At 40.7% G+C, this 21962-nt stretch overlaps 7 protein-coding genes and 5 pseudogenes across 7 annotated transcripts; all 12 read right to left on the bottom strand.

The window, feature by feature from the left end:
- Window positions 1–244: 244 nt before the first annotated feature.
- Window positions 245–1108, bottom strand: LOC119193703 (histone H3-like). Its single transcript, XM_037447328.1, has one exon. It carries the CDS (start codon window positions 895–897, stop codon window positions 382–384), a length of 516 nt encoding a protein of 171 aa, XP_037303225.1. The 5' UTR covers window positions 898–1108; the 3' UTR covers window positions 245–381.
- A 692-nt stretch (window positions 1109–1800) lies between these two features.
- Window positions 1801–2385, bottom strand: LOC119193709 (histone H2B-like). Its single transcript, XM_037447333.1, is given in 2 exon segments — window positions 1801–2224; window positions 2227–2385. Coding segments are annotated over 2 exon segments (372 nt in total). The 5' UTR covers window positions 2302–2385; the 3' UTR covers window positions 1801–1927.
- Window positions 2386–3317: 932 nt separating this feature from the next.
- On the bottom strand, window positions 3318–3837 carry LOC119193712 (annotated as a pseudogene).
- A 439-nt stretch (window positions 3838–4276) lies between these two features.
- LOC119193701 lies at window positions 4277–5559 on the bottom strand (annotated as a pseudogene).
- Window positions 5560–7528: 1969 nt separating this feature from the next.
- On the bottom strand, window positions 7529–8067 carry LOC119193711 (annotated as a pseudogene).
- Window positions 8068–8815: 748 nt separating this feature from the next.
- Window positions 8816–16720, bottom strand: LOC115453171 (histone H3-like). Its single transcript, XM_037447334.1, has 3 exons — window positions 16314–16720; window positions 13884–13896; window positions 8816–9425 (listed from the first exon to the last, which is right to left on the bottom strand). Exons 1-3 carry the CDS (start codon window positions 16609–16611, stop codon window positions 8960–8962), a joined length of 777 nt encoding a protein of 258 aa, XP_037303231.1. The 5' UTR covers window positions 16612–16720; the 3' UTR covers window positions 8816–8959.
- LOC119193710 lies at window positions 9972–11083 on the bottom strand (annotated as a pseudogene).
- On the bottom strand, window positions 11775–12269 carry LOC119193707 (histone H2A-like). Its single transcript, XM_037447331.1, is given in 2 exon segments — window positions 11775–12158; window positions 12160–12269. Coding segments are annotated over 2 exon segments (375 nt in total). The 5' UTR covers window positions 12232–12269; the 3' UTR covers window positions 11775–11855.
- LOC119193702 lies at window positions 13101–14331 on the bottom strand (annotated as a pseudogene).
- Window positions 16721–17297: 577 nt separating the features above from the next.
- LOC119193704 (histone H3-like) lies at window positions 17298–18186 on the bottom strand. The gene has a single exon (XM_037447329.1). It carries the CDS (start codon window positions 17973–17975, stop codon window positions 17517–17519), a length of 459 nt encoding a protein of 152 aa, XP_037303226.1. The 5' UTR covers window positions 17976–18186; the 3' UTR covers window positions 17298–17516.
- Window positions 18187–18521: 335 nt separating this feature from the next.
- LOC119193708 (histone H2B-like) lies at window positions 18522–19660 on the bottom strand. The gene is given in 2 exon segments (XM_037447332.1): window positions 18522–19307; window positions 19310–19660. Coding segments are annotated over 2 exon segments (372 nt in total). The 5' UTR covers window positions 19385–19660; the 3' UTR covers window positions 18522–19010.
- A 209-nt stretch (window positions 19661–19869) lies between these two features.
- On the bottom strand, window positions 19870–20630 carry LOC119193705 (histone H2A). Its single transcript, XM_037447330.1, has one exon. The coding sequence runs from the start codon at window positions 20445–20447 to the stop codon at window positions 20073–20075; it is 375 nt and encodes a 124-aa protein (XP_037303227.1). The 5' UTR covers window positions 20448–20630; the 3' UTR covers window positions 19870–20072.
- Between the last annotated feature and the right edge of the window lie 1332 nt (window positions 20631–21962).

Below are 21962 nucleotides of genomic sequence, written 5' to 3'. Positions count from 1 at the left end.
CCTTCACATTGTACGCATTATATAATATTTGTGTCGTTGTATTTATTGATTATGATCTTACAATAGGTATTCGCATGTTCAATTTTCGCGTACATGCGAGATTCGCTCACGCTCAAGTGACTGACGACGTACGATCGAACGAACGAAACGAACGGGCTGACGGACGGACGGACGATTTACGCATTCATCATGAGAGACTTAACCGCCGAAACCGTAGAGCGTGCGTCCCTGTCGTTTCCTTTTAATGATTAAAAGTCATGATGCGCGAATCACGCGTGCGTCAATTTCGCCTTCATTTGTAAATATAATAATATAAATGTTTCGCGATATTATGTGTTTCTAATAATATGCGAGGAGCGAGCTGCGATGCACGCGCGCACATTATTTTAAACACCCGTCGTGTTGAATAATATTTATTGTTATTATTATTATTATTATTCTACAACGATGACGACGACGACGTTGGTTGCAAGAGCGAACGGCGGCGTTTAAGCTCTCTCCTCTGATTCTGCGCGCCAACTGTATATCCTTTGGCATGATGGTAACACGCTTGGCGTGAATGGCGCAAAGGTTCGTGTCTTCGAAAAGACCGACCAGGTAAGCTTCGCTGGCCTCCTGCAGCGCCATGACGGCGGAACTTTGGAAACGCAGATCGGTTTTGAAATCTTGCGCTATCTCACGAACCAAACGCTGGAACGGTAATTTGCGAATCAGAAGTTCCGTACTTTTCTGGTAACGACGGATCTCACGGAGAGCGACAGTGCCGGGCCTGTAACGGTGAGGTTTCTTCACTCCGCCTGTTGCGGGAGCACTCTTCCTTGCGGCCTTGGTCGCCAGCTGCTTACGTGGCGCTTTGCCACCGGTTGATTTTCTAGCTGTTTGCTTAGTACGCGCCATTGTGTTGATCAACCAACCAACCAAACAAACAAATAAATAAACAACGAACGAACGAACGAACGAACTCACAAAGCGATCGACCGTCACGCGCAGAGGTTTGATTAAGAATGTAAAACCATACCATTCGCGCGCGCCTTTTTATACCAAAACGCCGCAGTGGCCTGTAATCGTTCATCTTCCGTCCTTTTCTTTAGACTATATAATTTTTTATTTTTTTCTCTCTTTAGATCTTATATTTAGATTAATTAATATAATATAAAATAATAATAATAATAATAATGTTATGAAAATAATGAATGGACATACATAATTCGTAGTCAATGCATTATTATTTTTTATTTTATATTTTCTTCTTTTTAATTTTTAATCTTCTATATATAATTATTATTATTATTCATGCTTGTGTGTAGGTGATATTATTTGTTTATTTATTTTTGTATAATATATTATGTTACGTGGTCCAAAATAGTGTTATTTAATTTATTAAAATGGTAGGTAGGTAGTGTATTACAACTATATTTTAATATTTATTTCATGCAGGTATATATGTACCTATTACTCACATATTAAATTTTATTTTAAAACTCCACGTGCTCTCTAGGGTTCACCTACTATTATTCAGCACTTGAGAGCAGTTGAGAATTATTACAATGAATTTTGTATTATTTTATTACTTATTATAAATTATTATATTTATATTATTATTTTTTTTATTTATTTTTTTGTGACGAGATGCCTTAAAGAAACAACAATACACATTACACACACACTCACAAAAACATCACACATCGTACGCACACAACATCGGATCAAATTAAATTATAATAATAACTTAACTTAATCTTCGTGCGTGCGTGCGTGCGCGTGCGTGCGAGCGTTTGAACTGTGATTTCATGAAATATATTGTGGCCCTGAAAAGGGCCTTTTGGATGACATAAGTTGTATGTATGTTCGGGTTGCGTGCATGCGTGCGTTTACGTACATACACACACACACCACCGATTTTACATTACTATCTAGCTAGTAGCTCTCACTTTGAACTGGTGTACTTGGTGACAGCTTTGGTACCCTCACTGACTGCGTGCTTTGCCAGCTCGCCTGGCAGAAGGAGACGTACAGATGTTTGCACCTCCCTGGATGTGATGGTGGAGCGCTTGTTGTAATGCGCCAGACGAGATGCTTCCGCAGCGATGCGTTCGAAAATGTCATTCACAAACGAGTTCATTATCGACATCGCCTTGCTGGATATTCCGGTGTCAGGATGGACCTGCTTGAGCACTTTGTAAATGTAAATTGCGTAACTCTCCTTCCTCTTGTGCTTCTTCTTTTCTTGTCAGTCTTAGAGATGTTCTTCTGCGCCTTGCCAGATTTCTTGGCAGCCTTGCCGCTGGTCTTGGGTGGCATATTGTGTTTTTGTTAAATGAAGTTGATTTAATTGAATGCAGTAACGACCGCGATATACCTCAATCGCAATGTGAATGCGCGATAAAATTTTGGTATTAAAAATATAATACTTTCGCGCGCAGAACGTTCAACGGGTGAGCCACGTTCACGTCCATCCAACGGCCAATCACAGCAGAGTGCGTCCAGAGGGAAAATGCGCTGCGCGACGGCACGGTGATGCGGCGGGAGTAAGTACGTAAGTAATAATAATAATAATAATAATTGTATTCATTTGGTTTTGTATTTTGTTTTTTTTTTTTTGCTTTATTTTAACATAACCTACTATCGTATAAATAACATTATGTATGTGGGGTAGATAGATAGTAAAAGTAGACATTTTCTTTTTTGTTTTTTTTTTTTTTTTTTTTTTTTTTTTTAGTTAATACTTAAACTCAGTTCTATTTTCGGACGATTTTGGATGATTTTTTTTTAGCACAAACATCATAATAGTATTATGTCGACCATCAAATACTACTGTGTATTAATTAATAATACATGAATATGTTCATTGCGAACTCGCCCTGAGTTTGGGCGAGTATTGATAGGTAAGGTGGGTAGGTGGGTAGATTGGTTGGTTAATTATTGAGTCAGTGATAAGGTAAATATTATTTATCGTGTCATAATCTCAATTCTAGTGTATATTAGAGGTGAACAAATACTAATAATATTGTAGAATTAAACGTTCATTGTCGAAACGAAACATTATTTGTTACTCACTCATTACGTATACAATTGTATAAGTAAGTAATGAGTATATAGTAGATAGTAAGAATCATATTGCGGCCCTGAAAAGGGCCTTTTGTTTTGTCCATTTACCTAACAACTCACGCACGCGCTTTATTTATTAAATTTTTTTTTTTTATGTATGCGCGCGCGCCTCACTCGCTGTCGCTCATGGTTTGCGACGTGCAACGCGTGCCCACACAGCGTCGGTGTTACAGTTTTAGGTATTTTATAAAGGTATAATTAATTACTAACTAATTAATTAAGCCTTCTTCCTCGGTCTTTTTGGGCAACAGCACCGCTTGAATGTTCGGCAACACGCCGCCCTGTGCGATGGTCACACCGGAGAGAAGTTTGTTTAACTCCTCGTCGTTTCTTATCGCCAATTGAAGATGTCTAGGTATGATTCTGGTTTTCTTGTTGTCCCTAGCGGCGTTTCCTGCCAACTCTAGAACTTCAGCGGCTAGGTACTCCCTAACGGCGGCTAGATAAACAGGTGCACCGGCGCCAACGCGTTCCGCGTAATTTCCATTACGCAACAGTCTATGTATACGTCCCACGAGAGAATTGCAGTCCGGCACGGTTAGAACGAGACTTGACCTTCCCCTTGACTTTGCCGCCTTTACCACGTCCAGACATGATGTAGTGTTGTTGTTTTTAAATCAAAAACAAAAAAAGAAAAGAATATAGAACGCAAATGTACGTGCTATATAATATTATGTTATATTACACTGCTATACGATACGATACGTTACGATGCGCTCTCGAATAAAGTGATATCGTTAAAAAATAACGCGTCCCCCGGTGTTTATATTCTGCACTTACTACGCGTAATAGTGGTGGGAGCGAGATCGAGCGCGTTAAAATAGACCAATCACGATCGTTCGCCGCTTGCGCGGCGAGCCAATAACCAATACAACACACAATATAATATTGTAATATAATAATATATTATATTAGGTGCGATTATATTAAGTATTTTCCCTCACATATTTTTTTTTTCTTATATAATATATAGCTATTCAGTAAAATCCAAAATATTATAATATAATTCGGCCACTCGTGCGATTTGTATGTCAATGTCTATATGTATGTATATTGTATGAATTCATCGTAAAAATGGAATTCTTACGTCCCACCAAATTGAACGAATCAATAAATAAAATAAAAAAAAAAAAAAAAAAAAAAATGAGTAGGTAGATAGATAGGTAGATATGCAGTCGGGTATATTACATTATAATAATACATATACATATTATGTATGTGTATGTATGTATGCATGTAAAGACTTCGTCATCTTGTCGAACTTAAGAAACTTAATGTTAAAATTCACACTTATTATATTATATAATAATAAATAAGTGCGTAGATTGGATTTGAAATATTTGTTAGCCCTGAAAAGGGCTGTTGTATGTGTATATGTTTGTGCGTCATGGATCGCACACGCGCGCGCTCCTCGCGTTCCGTCACAATAATAATAATCATATTTGTACTTGTTGATGTTGATGATGTTGTTATTAATGTGACTTGAACGCGACGACGACAACAGCAATGGCAATTTACGCAGGTGCATTGTGAGCATATCGCGTTCACTTTTGGCGGCTGAAGCTTTCTTGGCGGCCGGCTTGGAGGCCTTACCTGCAGAGGCTGAGGCAGCCGCCTTCTTGGGCTTAGGAGCTTTAGGTTTCTTGGTTGGCGGTTTGGCGGATTTCTTGGCCTTCGGTGCGGCTGCGCTTTTGGCCTTACCCTGTGCTGCAGCTTTCTTCGCTGCGGTCGCCGGCTTCTTTTGGCAGCTGCGGCTTTCTTGTCTCTCGTCGCGGCGGCGGCGGCCGAGAAGATGAAGATTTCGATTTAGCCGGCGACGTTGCGGACGATGACGACGCGTTCGCCCCACCACCTGCAGCGGCAGCAGCAGCCGCGGCTTTTAGATCTGCTGCCTGCTGCCGCCGCTGTCGCCTTCTTAGATTTACCACCGGCCGACGCGGCAGCGCCGCTCGCAGTGTTGCCCTTCGATCCGGCTTTTCTTCCAGGTCCACCGCCTGCGCCGCTGCCACCGCTGCCACCGCTGCCGCCGCCGACACCGCCGGCTGATTTTTGATTTTTCGACGCTGCAGATTTTTGATTCCAAGTTTGAAAGATCCAGAAGCGCCCTTACCTTTTGTTTGTATAAGTGTGCCCGATTCGACGGCGCTCTTCAAATATCTTCTAATGAAAGGTGCCAATTTTTCAGCGTCCACTTTGTACTGGACGGCGATGTATTTCTTGATTGCCTGCAACGATGATCCGCTTCGTTCCTTCAGCTCTTTTATAGCATTGTTCACCATTTCTGATGTCTTCCGGATGTGTAGGTTTAGCTTTGGGCTTCTTTGCGGCAGCGCCTGCGGCAGCCGCCTTCGCGGTAGGTTTCTTTGCCGGGGTTGCCGGTGCTGGGGCTTCGGTTGCAACAGCTGTGTCTGCCATATTTTTTCTTTTTTTGGTTGTTTTCTCCAAATTATGCACAACAATACGCGCGCAACATACACTCCACCACAACGATGATAATAATAATAATAATTATTATAGTAGTAATAATATTATTATTATTTTTACAATAATATTAATAGTAGTAGTACAAGTATGTAGTAGTAAGTAGTATTATTATTATATTAAAATGCTGCAATTGTTTTTAAATACAATACAAAAGAGTTCACACGACGTCAGATGTCGCCACTAGGTTGGTAGAAATTTTCATTAGCTGACACGCGGCTATACCGTAAGGAGAGCCTTTGCGGCGCGAGACGATTTCACGTACGAACAGTTGGAACTTTTCACTAACATCAGTCTGTTTAAATTGAATTTTAACATTGTTTTCATATATTCATCAATTAAACGTTTATGCGCCCTCATTCCCCATGAACTGATTTATTTATCTCCAAAACATATATACACGATATGATCGTCCGTTATCTGAGTAAAGTTGTTTATTTTCGCCACTCGGTAACGTGTTCACGTGTAGTCATGTTTAAAAGTTATATATCTCTAAAATACGAAACAATGGGTGCTGATTGTTATTCAAATAAATGGCTAAATGTATAACGTTATATAATTGAAACAATAATAATTGCTCATCAACATTTCCTAACATTAAAACGACACACAAATGAGAGGGTGGTAAAACACACACAAACGCGCACACACACGTCAGCGGCACCACGAGCAGCAGCAGCAGCATCAGCAGCGAGCGCAGCATCCAGTCGGAGCAGTCGGGCGCGAGGCGAAGTGCGTGGAAGCAAAAAGAAAAAAAAAAATAAAAAATGTGTGTGTGATTTTGATAATTGAATAATAATAATATAATATAATTTAATTAGTTAGTGGCGTCCGGTCGGCTTGCTGTCTCTCTGGCTGGCTGGCTGGCTATCGGGGTGGCCTACGTTGTTTAGCAATGATGGACGGAATTATTGAATGTTTAAATAATTTGTCTGCCTGTCTGTGCCTGTCTGTGTGTCTGTGCGTTAAGTATAAATTTTAGAGAACCACTAACACTCACGAACGCACATACATCATACATACATACATAAATAAGTACACATTCAGATCAGAGTATCGTTAATAATTTACAATTTTTATATAATATTATAATGTAATAATATATAATATACCTAACGCAATATTATTATGTTTAGTTCAATACGTACAATAAATACACATACGAGTACATTAACTAAGTGTACAGTGCACACTGTAGGTGCGTACCTACCCCTGGGTACATAGGTACTTGGTTACTTAATAATAATAAAGCGAACTAGTCGAGTCAGTAAGTCAGTCAGTCATTATTATTAAGAACAAATAGTAGAAGTTATCGTATCGCTTACCTATCTATTTATATTATTTAAAATAGAACTAACTAAATCAGTTACTATTATAACTTGCGTGATAATGAATAATGTCTTTATTCAATTGTTAGTTTTAGGTTTATTTATTTTTTTATTATTCACTCTGTTTTCGCTCAATTTCGACATACAACGCGAAACATAAGTATCATAAGTCATGCATTTCCTTCTCGTAGCGTTCGGGGGGGAGGGGGGGGGGGGGGGGGGGGGGGTCTCACACACGAAGAATATACACATATCGTCAAGTCGGCTGGAAGTACATGATCAATAATTATCATTAAAATTACCAACCTACGTATTAATATTTGAAGTAATACAAGAAGTAGAATTCATTATTTTATCGATTAGAAACTTAGGTACACACATAATATGATTATATTATGTAATTATAATGAACAATTTGCGGCCCTGAAAAGGGCCTTTTGTCAATTCGGTGTGTTACAGTCGTCACATGGCGCGCAGAACGTCGTCCTAGTTCTCGTCGTCGTCGTCGTCGTCGTCGTCGTCGTCGTCGTCGTCGTCGTCGTCGTCGTCGTCGTCGTCGTCGCCGCCGCCGCCGCCGCCGTTGTCGTCGTTGTTGTTGTTTTTATTTTTATTTTTTTGTGCGCGGCCTTCACATTGTACGCATTATATAATATTTGTGTCGTTGTATTTATTGATTATGATCTTACAATAGGTATTCGCATGTTCAATTTTCGCGTACAATGCGAGATTCGCTCACGCTCAAGTGACTGACGACGTACGATCGAACGAACGAAACGAACGGGCTGACGGACGGACGGACGATTTACGCATTCATCATGAGAGACTTAACCGCCGAAACCGTAGAGCGTGCGTCCCTGTCGTTTCAGAGCGTACACGACGTCCATAGCGGTGACAGTTTTCCTTTTGGCGTGCTCTGTGTGCGTGACGGCGTCACGAATTACGTTCTCGAGGAACACTTTAAGCACACCGCGAGTTTCTTCGTATATCAAACCGGAGATACGCTTCACTCCACCTCTGCGTGCCAAACGGCGAATGGCAGGCTTCGTGATACCCTGGATGTTGTCACGAAGAACTTTCCTGTGACGTTTCGCTCCTCCTTTTCAAGACCTTTGCCTCCCTTGCCGCGACCGGTCATTGTTGTTGTTTTGGTTTGGTTTGATTCGATTATGTTACGTTGTGTTAGATCCGTTCGGCAGACAGTCCGCACGAAATATGTTCCGTTCGAACTCCATGCGCCCGTTTTTATACTGCCACGTACGACGAAAACGACGGCGCGGGTTGGGGAGGGAGGAAGCGCGCGAGGAGAATGGTTGGGGGGGGGGGGGGGGTATACTAACTTACTCACGCGGCTGTGATAGGCGGAACGCGACGGTGCTATAATAACCCACGGAGACAGCGAAAACGATGGCAATATAATAATGACACCGCAAGTTATCCTAAAACCCCTACCGCTACCGAGTTGATGCAATTTGCAGTCTCTTCAATTTCTTCTCTTTAAAAAAAAAAAAAAAAAAATAAATAAATAAATATATTTTTATAAATATAAAAAAATTCATCGATTCATCGATATTATAATTATTACCAGTAATTATGTTATTTTCTTTATAAAGTTAAGAAGGTAACTAACCTAAATTTGTTGCGTTAATATTATTAATATTTTATTAACAATATACACAAATCTATGTGTTTAGTGTTGAGTACGGTAATATTATTATGAATATAATATGCCATAAAGGTAATATATACTTAGTCTGTCGTTTACTTGCCGAGTCTCGTTTCGTAGACGATGTAAGAAACAAATTGTAATTATATTTTGAAATATATGCGGCCCTGAAAAGGGCCTTTTAATGATTAAAAGTCATGATGCGCGAATCACGCGTGCGTCAATTCCGCCTTCATTTGTAAATATAATAATATAAATGTTTCGCGATATTATGTGTTTCTAATAATATGCGAGGAGCGAGCTGCGATGCACGCGCGCACATTATTTTAAACACCCGTCGTGTTGAATAATATTTATTGTTATTATTATTATTATTATTCTACAACGATGACGACGACGACGTTGGTTGCAAGAGCGAACGGCGGCGTTTAAGCTCTCTCCCTCTGATTCTGCGCGCCAACTGTATATCCTTTGGCATGATGGTAACACGCTTGGCGTGAATGGCGCAAAGGTTCGTGTCTTCGAAAAGACCGACCAGGTAAGCTTCGCTGGCCTCCTGCAGCGCCATGACGGCGGAACTTTGGAAACGCAGATCGGTTTTGAAATCTTGCGCTATCTCACGAACCAAACGCTGGAACGGTAATTTGCGAATCAGAAGTTCCGTACTTTTCTGGTAACGACGGATCTCACGGAGAGCGACAGTGCCGGGCCTGTAACGGTGAGGTTTCTTCACTCCGCCTGTTGCGGGAGCACTCTTCCTAGCGGCCTTGGTCGCCAGCTGCTTACGTGGCGCTTTGCCACCGGTTGATTTTCTAGCTGTTTGCTTGGTACGCGCCATTGTGTTGATCAACCAACCAACCAAACAAACAAATAAATAAACAACGAACGAACGAACGAACGAACTCACAAAGCGATCGACCGTCACGCGCAGAGGTTTGATTAAGAATGTAAAACCATACCATTCGCGCGCGCCTTTTTTATACCAAAAACGCCGCAGTGGCCTGTAATCGTTCATCTTCCGTCCTTTTCTTTAGACTTTATAATTTTTTATTTTTTTTTGTTCTCATTAGATCTTATTTTTAGATTTATTATTATATTATAAAATAATAATAATAATAATAATGTTATGAAAATAATGAATGGACATACATAATTCGTAGTCAATGCATTATTATTTTTTATTTTATATTTTCTTCTTTTAATTTTTAATCTTCTATATATAATTATTATTATTATTCATGCTTGTGTGTAGGTGATATTATTTGTTTATTTATTTTTTGTATATTATGTTATGTTACGTGGTCCCAAAATAGTGTTATTTAATTTATTAAAATGGTGGGTAGGTAGTGTATTACAACTATATTTTAATATTTATTTCATGCAGGTATATATGTACCTATTACTCACATATTAAATTTTATTTTAAAACTCCACGTGCTCTCTAGGGTTCACCTACTATTATTCAGCACTTGAGAGCAGTTGAGAATTATTACAATGAATTTTGTATTATTTTATTACTTATTATAAATTATTATATTTATATTATTATTTTTTTTTTATTTTTTTTTTTTTTTTTTGTGACGAGATGCCTTAAAGAAACAACAATACACATTACACACACACTCACAAAAACATCACACATCGTACGCACACAACATCGGATCAAATTAAATTATAATAATAACTTAACTTAATCTTCGTGCGTGCGTGCGTGCGCGTGCGTGCGAGCGTTTGAACTGTGATTTCATGAAATATATTGTGGCCCTGAAAAGGGCCTTTTGGATGACATAAGTTGTATGTATGTTCGGGTTGCGTGCATGCGTGCGTTTACGTACATACACACACACACCACCGATTTTACATTACTATCTAGCTAGTAGCTCTCACTTTGAACTGGTGTCCTTGGTGACAGCTTTGGTACCCTCACTGACTGCGTGCTTTGCCAGCTCGCCTGGCAGAAGGAGAACGTACAGATGTTTGCACCTCCCTGGATGTGATGGTGGAGCGCTTGTTGTAATGCGCCAGACGAGATGCTTCCGCAGCGATGCGTTCGAAAATGTCATTCACAAACGAGTTCATTATCGACATCGCCTTGCTGGATATTCCGGTGTCAGGATGGACCTGCTTGAGCACTTTGTAAATGTAAATTGCGTAACTCTCCTTCCTCTTGTGCTTCTTCTTTTCTTGTCAGTCTTAGAGATGTTCTTCTGCGCCTTGCCAGATTTCTTGGCAACCTTGCCGCTGGTCTTGGGTGGCATATTGTGTTTTTGTTAAATGAAGTTGATTTAATTGAATGCAGTAACGACCGCGATATACCTCAATCGCAATGTGAATGCGCGATAAAATTTTGGTATTAAAAAATATAATACTTTCGCGCGCAGAACGTTCAACGGGTGAGCCACGTTCACGTCCATCCAACGGCCAATCACAGCAGAGTGCGTCAGAGGAAAATGCGCTGCGCGACGGCACGGTGATGCGGCGGGAGTAAGTACGTAAGTAATAATAATAATAATAATAATTGTATTCATTTGGTTTTGTATTTTTTTTTTTTTTTTTTGCTTTATTTTAACATAACCTACTATCGTATAAATAACATTATGTATGTGGGGTAGATAGATGGTAAAAGTAGACATTTTCTTTTGTGTTTTTTTTTTTTTTTTTTTTTTCATTTAATACTTAAACTCAGTTCTATTTTCGGACGATTTTTGGATGATTTTTTTTTAGCACAAACATCATAATAGTATTATGTCGACCATCAAATACTACTGTGTATTAATTAATAATACATGAATATGTTCATTGCGAACTCGCCCTGAGTTTGGGCGAGTATTGATAGGTAGGTAGGTAGTTAGGTAGATTGGTTTGTTAATTATTGAGTCGGTGATAAGGTAAATATTATTTATCGTGTCATAATCTCAATTCTAGTGTATATTAGAGGTGAACAAATACTAATAATATTGTAGAATTAAACGTTCATTGTCGAAACGAAACATTATTTGTTACTCACTCATTACGTATACAATTGTATAAGTAAGTAATGAGTATATAGTAGATAGTAAGAATCATATTGCGGCCCTGAAAAGGGCCTTTTGTTTGTGTCCATTTACCTAACAACTCACGCACGCGCTTTATTTATTAAATTATTTTTTTTTATTAATCCGCGCGCGCCCTCAATCGCACGCTCTTGTTTTGCGACGTGCAACGCGTGCCCACGCAGCGTCGGTGTTACAGTTTTAGGTATTTTATAAAGGTATAATTAATTACTAACTAATTAATTAAGCCTTCTTCTCGGTCTTTTTGGGCAACAGCACCGCTTGAATGTTCGGCAACACGCCGCCCTGTGCGATGGTCACACCGGAGAGAAGTTTGTTTAACTCCTCGTCGTTTCTTATCGCCAATTGAAGATGTCTAGGTATGATTCTGGTTTTCTTGTTGTCCCTAGCGGCGTTTCCTGCCAACTCTAGAACTTCAGCGGCTAGGTACTCCATAACGGCGGCTAGATAAACAGGTGCACCGGCGCCAACGCGTTCCGCGTAATTTCCATTACGCAACAGTCTATGTATACGTCCCACGGGGAAATTGCAGTCCGGCACGGTTAGAACGAGACTTGACCTTCCCCTTGACTTTGCCGCCTTTACCACGTCCAGACATGATGTAGTGTTGTTGTTTTTAAATCAAAAACAAAAAAAGAAAAAGAAATATAGAACGCAAATGTACGTGCTATGTAATATTATGTTATATTACACTGCTATACGATACGATACGTTACGATGCGCTCTCGAATAAAGTGATATGGTTAAAAAATAACGCGTCCCCGGTGTTTATATTCTGCACTTACTACGCGTAATAGTGGTGGGAGCGAGATCGAGCGCGTTAAAATAGACCAATCACGATCGTTCGCCGCTTGCGCGGCGAGCAATAAACCACGCGGCTGTCGGTCATGCCGTGACGGCCACAAAACTAAACGAAACTTCGAATTTTACAATATGACGTACACACAATACAACACACAATATAATATTGTAATATAATAATATATTATATTAGGTGCGATTATATTAAGTATTTTCCCTCACATATTTTTTTTTCTTATATAATATATAGCTATTCGGTAAAATCCAAAATATTATAATATAATTCGGCCACTCGTGCGATTTGTATGTCAATGTCTATATGTATGTATATTGTATGAATTCATCGTAAAAATGGAATTCTTACGTCCCACCAAATTGAACGAATCAATAAATAAAATAAAAAAAATGAGTAGGTAGATAGATAGGTAGATCTGGAGTCAGGTATATTACATTATAATAATACATATTCATATTATGTATGTGTGTGTATGTATGCATGTAAAGACTTCGTCATCTTGTCGAACTTAAGAAACTTAATGTTAAAATTCACACTTATTATATTATATAATAATAAATAAGTGCGTAGATTGGATTTGAAATATTTGTTAGCCCTGAAAAGGGCTGTTGTATGTGTATATGTTTGTGCGTCATGGATCGCACACGCGCGCGCCTCCCTCGCGTTCCGTCACAATAATAATAATCATATTTGTACTTGTTGATGTTGATGATGTTGTTATTAATGTGACTTGAACGCGACGACGACAACGGCAATGGCAATTTACGCAGGTGCATTGTGAGCATATCGCGTTCACTTTTTGGCGGCTGAAGCTTTCTTGGCGGCCGGCTTGGAGGCCTTTCCTGCAGAGGCTGAGGCGGCCGCCTTCTTGGGCTTAGGAGCTTTAGGTTTCTTGGTTGGCGGTTTGGCGGATTTCTTGGCCTTCGGTGCGGCTGCGCTTTTGGCCTTACCCTGTGCTGCAGCTTTCTTCGCTGCGGTCGCCGGCTTCTTTTGGCAGCTGCGGCTTTCTTGTCTCTCGTCGCGGCGGCGGCGGCCGAGAAGATGAAGATTTCGATTTAGCCGGCGACGTTGCGGACGATGACGACGCGTTCGCCCCACCACCTGCAGCGGCAGCAGCAGCCGCAGCTTTTTAGATCTGCTGCCTGCTGCCGCCGCTGTCGCCTTCTTAGATTTACCACCGGCCGACGCGGCAGCGCCGCTCGCAGTGTTGCCCTTCGATCCGGCTTTTCTTCCAGGTCCACCGCCTGCGCCGCTGCCACCGCTGCCACCGCTGCCGCCGCCGACACCGCCGGCTGATTTTTGATTTTTCGACGCTGCAGATTTTGATTCAAGTTTGAAAGATCCAGAAGCGCCCTTCCCTTTTGTTTGTATAAGTGTGCCCGATTCGACGGCGCTCTTCAAATATCTTCTAATGAAAGGTGCCAATTTTTCAGCGTCCACTTTGTACTGGACGGCGATGTATTTCTTGATTGCCTGCAACGATGATCCGCTTCGTTCCTTCAGCTCTTTTATAGCATTGTTCACCATTTCTGATGTCTTCGGATGTGTAGGTTTAGCTTTGGGCTTCTTTGCGGCAGCGCCTGCAGCGCCGCCTTCGCGGTAGGTTTTTCTTTGCCGGGGTTGCCGGTGCTGGGGCTTCGGTTGCAACAGCTGTGTCTGCCATATTTTTTTCTTTTTTGGTTGTTTTTCTCAAATTATGCACAACAATACGCGCGCAACATACACTCCACCACAACGATGATAATAATAATAATAATTATTATAGTAGTAATAATATTATTATTATTTTTACAATAATATTAATAGTAGTAGTACAAGTATGTAGTAGTAAGTAGTATTATTATTATATTAAAATGCTGCAATTGTTTTTAAATACAATACAAAAGAGTTCACACGACGTCAGATGTCGCCACTAGGTTGGTAGAAATTTTCATTAGCTGACACGCGGCTATACCGTAAGGAGAGCCTTTGCGGCGCGAGACGATTTCACGTACGAACAGTTGGAACTTTTCACTAACATCAGTCTGTTTAAATTGAATTTTAACATTGTTTTCATATATTCATCAATTAAACGTTTATGCGCCCTCATTCCCCATGAACTGATTTATTTATCTCAAAACATATATACACGATATGATCGTCCGTTATCTGAGTAAAGTTGTTTATTTTCGCCACTCGGTAACGTGTTCACGTGTAGTCATGTTTAAAAGTTATATATCTCTAAAATACGAAACAATGGAGTGCTGATTGTTATTCAAATAAATGGCTAAATGTATAACGTTATATAATTGAAACAATAATAATTGCTCATCAACATTTCCTAACATTAAAACGACACACAAATGAGAGGGTGGTAAAACACACACAAACGCGCACACACACGTCAGCGGCACCACGAGCAGCAGCAGCAGCATCAGCAGCGAGCGCAGCATCAGTCGGGCAGTCGGGCGCGAGGCGAAGTGCGTGGAAGCAAAAAAGAAAAAAAAAAAAAAAATGTGTGTGTGATTTTGATAATTGAATAATAATAATATAATATAATTTAATTAGTTAGTGGCGTCGGTCGGCTTGCTGTCTCTCTGGCTGGCTGGCTGGCTATCGGGGTGGCCTACGTTGTTTAGCAATGATGGACGGAATTATTGAATGTTTAAATAATTTGTCTGCCTGTCTGTGCCTGTCTGTGTGTCTGTGCGTTAAGTATAAATTTTAGAGAACCACTAACACTCACGAACGCACATACATCATACATACATACATAAATAAGTACACATTCAGATCAGAGTATCGTTAATAATTTACAATTTTTTATATAATATTATAATGTAATAATATATAATATACCTAACGCAATATTATTATGTTTAGTTCAATACGTACAATAAATACACATACGAGTACATTAACTAAGTGTACAGTGCACACTGTAGGTGCGTACCTACCCCTGGGTACATAGGTACTTGGTTACTTAATAATAATAAAGCGAACTAGTCGAGTCAGTAAGTCAGTCAGTCATTATTATTAAGAACAAATAGTAGAAGTTATCGTATCGCTTACCTATCTATTTATATTATTTAAAATAGAACTAACTAAATCAGTTACTATTATAACTTGCGTGATAATGAATAATGTCTTTATTCAATTGTTAGTTTTAGGTTTATTTATTTTTTTATTATTCACTCTGTTTTCGCTCAATTTCGACATACAACGCGAAACATAAGTATCATAAGTCATGCATTTCCTTCTCGTAGCGTTCGGGGAGAGGGGGGGGGGGGGGGGGGGGTGTCTCACACACGAAGAATATACACATATCGTCAAGTCGGCTGGAAGTACATGATCAATAATTATCATTAAAATTACCAACCTACGTATTAATATTTGAAGTAATACAAGAAGTAGAATTCATTATTTTATCGATTAGAAACTTAGGTACACACATAATATGATTATATTATGTAATTATAATGAACAATTTGCGGCCCTGAAAAGGGCCTTTTGTCATGTCGGTGTGTTACAGTCGTCACATGGCGCGCAGAACGTCGTCCTAGTTCTCCCTCGTCGTCGTCGTCGTCGTCGTCGTCGTCGTCGTCGTCGCCGCCGCCGCCGCCGCCGTTGTCGTCGTTGTTGTTGTTTTTATTTTATTTTTTTGTGCGCGGCCTTCACATTGTACGCATTATATAATATTTGTGTCGTTGTATTTATTGATTATGATCTTACAATAGGTATTCGCATGTTCAATTTTCGCGTACAATGCGAGATTCGCTCACGCTCAAGTGACTGACGACGTACGATCGAACGAACGAAACGAACGGGCTGACGGACGGACGGACGATTTACGCATTCATCATGAGAGACTTAACCGCCGAAACCGTAGAGCGTGCGTCCCTGTCGTTTCAGAGCGTACACGACGTCCATAGCGGTGACAGTTTTCCTTTTGGCGTGCTCTGTGTACGTGACGGCGTCACGAATTACGTTCTCGAGGAACACTTTAAGCACACCGCGAGTTTCTTCGTATATCAAACCGGAGATACGCTTCACTCCACCTCTGCGTGCCAAACGGCGAATGGCAGGCTTCGTGATACCCTGGATGTTGTCACGAAGAACTTTCCTGTGACGTTTCGCTCCTCCTTTTCCAAGACCTTTGCCTCCCTTGCCGCGACCGGTCATTGTTGTTGTTTTGGTTTAGTTTGATTCGATTATGTTACGTTGTGTTAGATCCGTTCGGCAGACAGTCCGCACGAAATATGTTCCGTTCGAACTCCATGCGCCCGTTTTTATACTGCCACGTACGACGAAAACGACGGCGCGGGTTGGGGAGGGGAGGAAGCGCGCGAGGAGAATGGTTGGGGGGGGGGGGTATACTAACTTACTCACGCGGCTGTGATAGGCGGAACGCGACGGTGCTATAATAACCCACGGAGACAGCGAAAACGATGGCAATATAATAATGACACCGCAAGTTATCCTAAAACCCCTACCGCTACCGAGTTGATGCAATTTGCAGTCTCTTCAATTTCTTCTCTTTAAAAAAAAAAAAAAAAAAAAATAAATAAATAAATATATTTTTATAAATATAAAAAATTCATCGATTCATCGATATTATAATTATTACCAGTAATTATGTTATTTTCTTTATAAAGTTAAGAAGGTAACTAACCTAAATTTGTTGCGTTAATATTATTAATATTTTATTAACAATATACACAAATCTATGTGTTTAGTGTTGAGTACGGTAATATTATTATGAATATAATATGCCATAAAGGTAATATATACTTAGTCTGTCGTTTACTTGCCGAGTCTCGTTTCGTAGACGATGTAAGAAACAAATTGTAATTATATTTTGAAATATATGCGGCCCTGAAAAGGGCCTTTTAATGATTAAAAGTCATGATGCGCGAATCACGCGTGCGTCAATTTCGCCTTCATTTGTAAATATAATAATATAAATGTTTCGCGATATTATGTGTTTCTAATAATATGCGAGGAGCGAGCTGCGATGCACGCGCGCACATTATTTTAAACACCCGTCGTGTTGAATAATATTTATTGTTATTATTATTATTATTATTCTACAACGATGACGACGACGACGTTGGTTGCAAGAGCGAACGGCGGCGTTTAAGCTCTCTCCCTCTGATTCTGCGCGCCAACTGTATATCCTTTGGCATGATGGTAACACGCTTGGCGTGAATGGCGCAAAGGTTCGTGTCTTCGAAAAGACCGACCAGGTAAGCTTCGCTGGCCTCCTGCAGCGCCATGACGGCGGAACTTTGGAAACGCAGATCGGTTTTGAAATCTTGCGCTATCTCACGAACCAAACGCTGGAACGGTAATTTGCGAATCAGAAGTTCCGTACTTTTCTGGTAACGACGGATCTCACGGAGAGCGACAGTGCCGGGCCTGTAACGGTGAGGTTTCTTCACTCCGCCTGTTGCGGGAGCACTCTTCCTGGCGGCCTTGGTCGCCAGCTGCTTACGTGGCGCTTTGCCACCGGTTGATTTTCTAGCTGTTTGCTTAGTACGCGCCATTGTGTTGATCAACCAACCAACCAAACAAACAAATAAATAAACAACGAACGAACGAACGAACGAACTCACAAAGCGATCGACCGTCACGCGCAGAGGTTTGATTAAGAATGTAAAACCATACCATTCGCGCGCGCCTTTTTATACCAAAACGCCGCAGTGGCCTGTAATCGTTCATCTTCCGTCCTTTTCTTTAGACTATATAATTTTTTATTTTTTTCTCTCTTTAGATCTTATATTTAGATTAATTAATATAATATAAAATAATAATAATAATAATAATGTTATGAAAATAATGAATGGACATACATAATTCGTAGTCAATGCATTATTATTTTTTATTTTATATTTTCTTCTTTTAATTTTTAATCTTCTATATATAATTATTATTATTATTCATGCTTGTGTGTAGGTGATATTATTTGTTTATTTATTTTTGTATAATATATTATGTTACGTGGTCCAAAATAGTGTTATTTAATTTATTAAAATGGTAGGTAGGTAGTGTATTACAACTATATTTTAATATTTATTTCATGCAGGTATATATGTACCTATTACTCACATATTAAATTTTATTTTAAAACTCCACGTGCTCTCTAGGGTTCACCTACTATTATTCAGCACTTGAGAGCAGTTGAGAATTATTACAATGAATTTTGTATTATTTTATTACTTATTATAAATTATTATATTTATATTATTATTTTTTTTTTATTTATTTTTTTTTTTGTGACGAGATGCCTTAAAGAAACAACAATACACATTACACACACACTCACAAAAACATCACACATCGTACGCACACAACATCGGATCAAATTAAATTATAATAATAACTTAACTTAATCTTCGTGCGTGCGTGCGTGCGCGTGCGTGCGAGCGTTTGAACTGTGATTTCATGAAATATATTGTGGCCCTGAAAAGGGCCTTTTGGATGACATAAGTTGTATGTATGTTCGGGTTGCGTGCATGCGTGCGTTTACGTACATACACACACACACCACCGATTTTACATTACTATCTAGCTAGTAGCTCTCACTTTGAACTGGTGTACTTGGTGACAGCTTTGGTACCCTCACTGACTGCGTGCTTTGCCAGCTCGCCTGGCAGAAGGAGACGTACAGATGTTTGCACCTCCCTGGATGTGATGGTGGAGCGCTTGTTGTAATGCGCCAGACGAGATGCTTCCGCAGCGATGCGTTCGAAAATGTCATTCACAAACGAGTTCATTATCGACATCGCCTTGCTGGATATTCCGGTGTCAGGATGGACCTGCTTGAGCACTTTGTAAATGTAAATTGCGTAACTCTCCTTCCTCTTGTGCTTCTTCTTTTCTTGTCAGTCTTAGAGATGTTCTTCTGCGCCTTGCCAGATTTCTTGGCAGCCTTGCCGCTGGTCTTGGGTGGCATATTGTGTTTTTGTTAAATGAAGTTGATTTAATTGAATGCAGTAACGACCGCGATATACCTCAATCGCAATGTGAATGCGCGATAAAATTTTTGGTATTAAAAAATATAATACTTTCGCGCGCAGAACGTTCAACGGGTGAGCCACGTTCACGTCCATCCAACGGCCAATCACAGCAGAGTGCGTCAGAGGAAAATGCGCTGCGCGACGGCACGGTGATGCGGCGGGAGTAAGTACGTAAGTAATAATAATAATAATAATAATTGTATTCATTTGGTTTTGTATTTTGTTTTTTTTTTTGTGATAAGGTAAATATTATTTATCGTGTCATAATCTCAATTCTAGTGTATATTAGAGGTGAACAAATACTAATAATATTGTAGAATTAAACGTTCATTGTCGAAACGAAACATTATTTGTTACTCACTCATTACGTATACAATTGTATAAGTAAGTAATGAGTATATAGTAGATAGTAAGAATCATATTGCGGCCCTGAAAAGGGCCTTTTGTTTTGTCCATTTACCTAACAACTCACGCACGCGCTTTATTTATTAAATTTTTTTTATGTATGCGCGCGCGCGCTCACTCGCTCGCTCATGGTTTGCGACGTGCAACGCGTGCCCACGCAGCGTCGGTGTTACAGTTTTAGGTATTTTATAAAGGTATAATTAATTACTAACTAATTAATTAAGCCTTCTTCTCGGTCTTTTTGGGCAACAGCACCGCTTGAATGTTCGGCAACACGCCGCCCTGTGCGATGGTCACACCGGAGAGAAGTTTGTTTAACTCCTCGTCGTTTCTTATCGCCAATTGAAGATGTCTAGGTATGATTCTGGTTTTCTTGTTGTCCCTAGCGGCGTTTCCTGCCAACTCTAGAACTTCAGCGGCTAGGTACTCCATAACGGCGGCTAGATAAACAGGTGCACCGGCGCCAACGCGTTCCGCGTAATTTCCATTACGCAACAGTCTATGTATACGTCCCACGGGGAATTGCAGTCCGGCACGGTTAGAACGAGACTTGACCTTCCCCTTGACTTTGCCGCCTTTACCACGTCCAGACATGATGTAGTGTTGTTGTTTTTAAATCAAAAACAAAAAAAGAAAAGAATATAGAACGCAAATGTACGTGCTATATAATATTATGTTATATTACACTGCTATACGATACGATACGTTACGATGCGCTCTCGAATAAAGTGATATAGTTAAAAAATAACTTTTTTTTTTTTTTTTTTTTTTTTTTTTTTGTTTCTGTCATACGTTTGTTAGCCTGGCAAGGGCCGGCTTATACAAACACACCGGTCTTGCGGGTGCGTGCTTTAGGCACTGCGAGCCCTTAAGTGACCATGCTGAGGGCGACCCTCTAAAGGGTCACGACCTCGGCTCAGGACGGCCACTGAGAGGAGATGTTTTGGGGACATCAACGTTTGTGGAAACGCGAGAGGTGCGAAGGAACGACCTAACAATCTAACATGGTTACATCGGCGTCCGGGCCGGAATTATCAGAAGGGTCGGAGGACGGGGGACGCGGCGAGGTCCTCGACGGCGAGGACGGAGCAGCGGTCGTGTAGAGTGTTTGAGCTTTTTAAGCAGTTCGTGCTTTCTACGTATTGCCAGAGTTATATCGTCCTCTGGATCTGACAGAACTGAACGCGGTCTTCTCCATTTCGCGCGGTCGAATGGAGTGTATTTTGAATTTAATCGGACTAACGGGTTCGGGTGATTGACCGCCTTATCGAAGTAGCGTCTGCTGGACATGTGCATAAAGTGCCTGATGGTCGGCATATCGGTGTCCACGTGGAGGTTGCTATTGCGAACGTACCACGGGGCACCGAGTGCACGTCTGAGGAATTTGTTTTGCACCACCTGCAGACACTTAAGTCGAGCAGGCGGTATATGCGCGAATACGGGGGACGCGTACGTCATGATCGGTCTAACGCACGTAGTAAAGATCCTAATCTTGTTGCGGATAGACATCTTACTTTTTCGGTTTAAGAGCCAGTGGAGCTGGCACATCGCGAATGCGGCTCGCGCGCGTACCGCATTTACGTGTGGGGCGAAGGTCAAACTCTGATCAAGATACACACCTAGATATTTGACCTTACGGGTCCAAGGGATGATCTGGCCAGACAATCTAACTGAAGCGTTAGGCGCTTCTTTCTTAGGCATCCTATGGAATAGGATGGCTTGGCTTTTGGAGGGTTGACAGTGATGCGCCATTTGCGAAACCACTCGCCGAGCTGGTCGGCGGCGGCCTGCAAAGTGCGCACCACATGTTCCGGCTCTCTACGTGAAGCGTAGATCGCCGTATCGTCCGCGAATAGCGCCAGATGGGCGTCTTTGAATTTAGGAATATCGCTAGTATATAGCGAGAAGAGAAAGGGTGATAGCGCGGAGCCTTGCGGGACTCCGGCCGAGATGGTATGTCTAGAGGAGAGGGTGCCCTCGACGCGATATTTGAAACCGCGATTCGACAAAAATTCTCGTATGATGTGCACGAGATGTGTGGGCACGTTATAAGTGTACAGCTTGTACAGCAAGCCGTTGTGCCACACTTTGTCGAATGCTTTCTCAACA

Source organism: Manduca sexta, unplaced genomic scaffold (assembly GCF_014839805.1).
Source record: "Manduca sexta isolate Smith_Timp_Sample1 unplaced genomic scaffold, JHU_Msex_v1.0 HiC_scaffold_930, whole genome shotgun sequence".
Classification (NCBI taxonomy): Eukaryota; Metazoa; Arthropoda; class Insecta; order Lepidoptera; family Sphingidae; genus Manduca; species Manduca sexta.
The sequence above is the reverse complement of the archived record's forward strand: the minus strand, read 5'-3'. Positions and strand labels throughout refer to the sequence as shown.